The sequence below is a fragment of the Rutidosis leptorrhynchoides genome, chromosome 4 (genome assembly GCF_046630445.1).
Source record: "Rutidosis leptorrhynchoides isolate AG116_Rl617_1_P2 chromosome 4, CSIRO_AGI_Rlap_v1, whole genome shotgun sequence".
Lineage (NCBI taxonomy): Eukaryota > Viridiplantae > Streptophyta > Magnoliopsida > Asterales > Asteraceae > Rutidosis > Rutidosis leptorrhynchoides.
Genome location: NC_092336.1, coordinates 259545112 through 259551111, shown reverse-complemented (window position 1 = coordinate 259551111; position 6000 = coordinate 259545112). Strand labels below are relative to the sequence as shown.

General features: G+C 37.3%; 1 protein-coding gene across 1 annotated transcript; it reads left to right on the top strand.

Annotated features, from left to right (window-relative positions):
* Positions 1 to 2487: 2487 nt before the first annotated feature.
* LOC139841584 (uncharacterized) lies at positions 2488 to 3057 on the top strand. Its single transcript, XM_071831798.1, has one exon. The coding sequence runs from the start codon at positions 2488 to 2490 to the stop codon at positions 3055 to 3057; it is 570 nt and encodes a 189-aa protein (XP_071687899.1).
* Positions 3058 to 6000: the final 2943 nt, after the last annotated feature.

Here is a 6000-nt window from a genome sequence, read left to right as displayed (position 1 = left end):
TTCATTCTATAAAACGAATTAGGTTAAACCACAAAACGGAAGGACAGATTACATATATACATACATATACGCCACACTACTCCATCTCGCTCAACAATCGTCGTACATTACTTGTTTGACACGATTTGCACTCGTAGTGATGGTAGCTAGTCATTACTACGCGAGCACGTCGCGTTAACTCTCTAGTACAACGTCCATCTCGCTTGATGATTGCTAAACACACACAACAAATAGCGCATGATTAGTTCACATAAACCTATGCACTAACCATCCCGATCCGACCCAAGGTCCTACAAGTCCCGCATAAACGCGCACACAAAAAGTCTAAGTCTAGGCGCCTATCTCAAGTCACCTAAATCCCTTAGACCATGCTCTGATACCACTTGTAACAACCCGACATCTTAAATCCCTTAGACGCGTACCAAAAAAAAAAATTTCTATGTCAGTGCATCTGGACGGCGTCCAGAATCCTGGACGGCGTCCAGCTCAGAAAGGTGGGACGGCGTCCAAAGTTTGGGACGGCGTCCAGCTCAAAACAACTGGGACGGCGTCCAAGCAATTGGGACGGCGTCCCAATGGTCTTCCAGCTACTGATCACGGGTCCAACTCACACGAGCGGAAAACCCGCTTCCCGACACTTTCAAACGAAAACCTTTTTACCACAAGTCAATATAAGTGAAACTAAGAGATTTTCATCATCAAATCAAGTTTTACATCAACGGGCCCACATCGCCCATTTTACGAGTTTCGTTCAAAAATAAAAGTTTCGACCAAATATAAGTTTAAGTTCCAAACGACACTAGAGCATGGTGTTTGGGGTTAAACTACCCAATCTCGGTCGAACTCCAAAAGCTAACACCCAAAAGCATCCCCTAACAAAACAAGCGGGAGATCACTAATCCAATTGAACGCTCTTACCCTTGTCAACGCCCGAGCCTATAAAAAAAGGTAAACAACGAGAGGGTAAGCAAAGCTTAGTGAATGCAATAATTATACGAATACATATATAATTATACCTACTTGCATACACTTACACAACCGCAAACATGCTAGCAAACAACATTAGCTTATCGTCGCAATAACAAGCTATAATTCACCAATACCCCCAAGCTAGCATAACATCCGCATATAAATATAACTCGAATAATATAATATGCTTACAACACAAATAACCATGGTTAACCAATAGTACAAGGGAACGGCGCTCGCGAAAATGCCGTCGGTGTTCACAACATCCGTTAGGGTACTTAACACCTCGCACCACTAACCCCTAGGGTGGCACCTTAACACCTCGGCACATCACCCCGAGTGGCATCTTAACACCTCGATGCATCACTCATTAATTTACGGAGTGGTGTCTTAACACCTCGACACTACACTCCTAGGTGGCATCTTAACACCTCGATGCTACACCCGAGTGGCATCTTAACACCTCGATGCTACACTCTTCACGTGAAACATGGTGTCTTAGCACCTCGACACTACACATTTCACGCTACAACAAATAGATACATTATATACATACGCATATAATTATTCCACTCACCTCAAAGTCTTATGAAAAGATACCCGAGCTTGCGAAACCTCAAAGTAACGTACCTATCACGTTATACATATCATCAAACGCAAACTCAAGTCGGTCAACCAATTCTTTCACCATTCCTAAGTCATTTTGACCCAAAGTGCAATCCCGACCCATTTTGCACCATTAACCCTAATAATGGGTCAACTTCACCAAAAACCCTAACTCTAGTGAAATATGGTCTTATTACATTTTTTAAATCACCAATTTAACTCATTTTCACACATGCAAGACCACTTAGGTCATTAAAGACCCATTTGACCCATTTCAAGGTCAACACACCCATTTGGGTCATCCACAACCCAAATGACACCCACTAACATTAACTATAAGTGTACTAGTGATTTGCTAGGCCTTTAAGACCCATTTACCCTTTCAAAACCCTAGGTTAGTTACCATTTGGGTCTTCATGACCCAAACTTACCCAAAACCCCCAAATTACTCACAAATGGGTTTTATGTGCAACACTAACCCAAACCCTAACCCTTAAACACATAAAACTAAGGTAATCAAGTTTAGGGCTTACCACCACAATCAAAACGAAGCTAACGAGGAGATGAACAACTTTAATGCTCGAGCTAAAACCCGAAACACGCTTCTTCTTCTCCGATTTGAGCTTTCTCACACTTGAATCACACTCTCTCACTAGGATTTAAGTGGATGAAGTTTGGTGGTTAGAAATGGAGTAATGAGGCTCAACCAAACTGATCTAGGGCCTTTAATTCGTCCACCAAGTGAAATTACCAATTTACCCATCTAAATTATTTAAAAACCCAATTCTGGCTCGACAGATCATCTGGACGGCGTCCAGATTTCTGGACGGCGTCCAGGCCTTCATAATGGGACGGCGTCCCAGATGTTTGGACGGCGTCCAAACCAAAAAGAAAACAGGATCTTACAAGCTCATGGAAAATAGTACATGCGGTATAAAGCAAAAAACACATTTGGCTGCCCTAATGCACGAAGCAAGACTAATAATCTGGGACGAAGCTCCTATGACTCAAAGGTACGCCTTTGAAGCATTGGATAAAACTCTTAGAGATATCTTGGGTTCTAAAAATGAGGCAAATAGAACCAAGTTATTTGGTGCTATGCCAATTTTGCTAGGTGGGGACTTTAGACAAATCATCCCAGTCATTCCAAAAGGTAAAAGGCAAGAGGTAGTTAACGCATGCATCAATAGATCAGAATTATGGAAATTCTGTCACCTACATACACTCTCACGCATTATGAGGGTCAACGAATACACTTTAGATGGCCAAATAGATAGTCGAAAACGCGCATTCAATAAATGGGTTCTAGATGTGGGGGATGGTAACGTGCCTGCATCATCTAAAGATGGAGATGATGAACCATCATGGATAAAGATTCCCGAGGAATTCATTGTAAAAAACGGAATAAACCCAATTGAAACAATTGTTGATACCATATTCCCAGAATTCCATTTGAGGCAGGACGATGAAGACTATTTATGAGAAAGGGCAATATTGACCCCCAGAAATGATGACGCAGACGCGATTAACAAGCACATGTTTAAGAAACTACAAGGTGACACGATGACATTCAAAAGCTCGGACGAAATCTGCAAAGGGTCCACTGACTGCATGGAACAACAACAATCATATCCGGTGGAATATTTAAACAAGCTCGATTTTTCGGGTGTGCCTCCTCACAAATTAAAATTAAAAATAGGGCAACCAATAATGTTGTTACGGAATCTACACCCAAGTGGCGGGCTGTGTAATGGTACACAACTGATCATAACCGCGTTTCAAAAGTTTGTCATCCAGGCTCGCATCATTACCGGATCGCATATAGGTACAACAGTAATAATCCACAGAATTGTCCTCACCTCTGCACAATCAAAGTGGCCATTTGTTATGCAGCGAATCCAATTCCCTGTCAGACCATGTTACGCTATGACAATAAACAAAATCCAGGGCCAATCACTTAATTTGGTCGGCCTCTACCTCCCTAAACCAGTTTTTAGCCACGGTCAACTATATGTCGCATTCTCACGTGTCACAACACCGGATGGTTGATAATGCTAAAAACGAACATATATTTCATAGCATTATTCCTCAAGAAAGACAAGCTTTTAGTTGCAATTGTTCTATTTACAAGTGATATTCGTTTGTATAATAAAAGGTGAAGACAAAAGACAGATTCGACGAATTGAAGACGCAAACGACCAAAAAGCTCAAAAGTACAAAAGACAATCAAAAAGGTTCCAATTATTGATAAGAAACGTCTCGAAATCACAAGAGTACAAGATTCAAAACGCAAAGTACAAGATATTAAATTGTACGCGAGGACGTTCGAAAATCCGGAACCGGGACCAGAGTCAACTCTTAACGCTCGACGCAACGGACTAAAAATTACAAGTTAACTATGTATATAAATATAATATAATATATAATTAATTATATTAATTATATATATATTATATATATATATTAAAAACCTTCGGCAGAGAAAACTCCAAGGACTGAGCTGTAAAATTAACCTCCGCGACTCGCGGAGTTTGAAGGGGATTTTTGCCGCGAGTCGCGGAGCCCCAAAAATCAACTCTGGCTATAAAGCCAACCGAATTCTGATCAAAAATCATCATCTTTTCTTCCTCATTCATACGTAAAACTTATATATATATATATAATTTATATTTTAATTTTAATTTTAATTCTAATAATAAGGGTATGTTAGCGAATGTTGTAAGGGTGTAAGTCGAAATTCTGTCCGTGTAACGCTACGCTATTTTTAATCATTGTAAGTTATGTTCAACCTTTTTATATTAATGTCTCGTAGCTAAGTTATTATTATGCTTGTTTAAAACGAAGTAATCATGATGTTGGGCTAATTACTAAAATTGGGTAATTGGGCTTTGTACCATAATTGGGGTTTGGACAAAAGAACGACACTTGTGGAAATTAGACTATGGGCTATTAATGGGCTTTATATTTGTTTAACTAAATGAAAGTTTGTTAATGTTAATATAAAGATTTACAATTGGGCGTCCCTATAAATTACCATATACACTCGATCGGACACGATGGGCGGGGTATTTATATGTACGAATAATCGTTCATTTAACCGGACACGGGAATGGATTAATAGCCACTAGAATAATCAAAACAGGGGTGAAATTACATTCAAGGGTAATTGGTGTAATTGTTAACAAAGTGGTAAAACCTTGGTTTACACGCAGTCGATAACCTGGTGTATTCATTAAACAAAGTATTAAAACCTTGTTACAATTCGAATCCCCAATTAGTTGGAATATTTAACTTCGGGTATAATAATAATTTGATGAGGACACTCGCACTTTATATTTATGACTGATGGACTGTTATGGACAAAAACCAGACGGACATATTGAATAATCCAGGACAAAGGACAATTAACCCATGGGCATAAAACTAAAATCAACACGTCAAACATCATGATTACGGAAGTTTAAATAAGCATAATTCTTTTATTTCATATTTAATTTCCTTTATTTTATATTTAATTGTACTTCTAATTATCGCACTTTTATTTATTTTATTTTATCGCACTTTTAATTATCGTATTTTTTAATTATCGCAAGTTTATTTTATCGCACTTTTATTATTCGCAATTTCATTATCATTATTTACTTTACGCTTTAATTTAAGTCTTGTATTTATTTTATATTTTACATTAGGTTTTAACTGCGACTAAAGTTTTAAAATCGACAAACCGGTCATTAAACGGTAAAAACCCCCCTTTATAATAATAATATTACTTATATATATGTTTGTATTTTTATAAAAGTAAACTAATATAGCGTTGAGCTTTGTTTAAAGATTTCCCTGTGGAACGAACCGGACTTACTAAAAACTACACTACTGTACGATTAGGTACACTGCCTATAAGTGTTGTAGCAAGGTTTAAGTATATCCATTCTATAAATAAATAAATATCTTGTGTAAAATTGTATCGTATTTAATAGTTTTTCCTAGTAAAATATAAACTATTTTATATACTACCCCGCTGCACATCAAGTATTTTTGGCGCCGCTGCCGGGGAATATCTTAAAAGCCGGAAGCGCAACGCTAATATAAAAAAAAAAAAAAATTTTGTTTACTTTTATTAAAATTCGCTTTTGTAAAAATACGTTTTAATTATTCGAAAATATAAAAAGAAAAACAAAAATATATGTATTTTTAAGATTTTGTTAAATATTTAAGTTTTATAAGTTTCTTTATTTTTATTTTAGTTTATAAAAATATAAGTTTAATTTTAATATCTTTTATTTATATAAAAACAGAAAACAGAAAATAAAAAAAAAAAAATTAGAAAAACGCGTAAAAATTACAACCTGTCAACTGAATTTCTGAACCCCGCGACTCGCGGGGTTTGAAGCACTAAATACCGCAACTCGCGGAGCCTTTCTGACA

Bases quoted from the DNA above. Each gene is read 5' to 3' on its own strand.
- LOC139841584 (XM_071831798.1), top strand. From the start codon at position 2,488: ATGGAAAATAGTACATGCGGTATAAAGCAAAAAACACATTTGGCTGCC.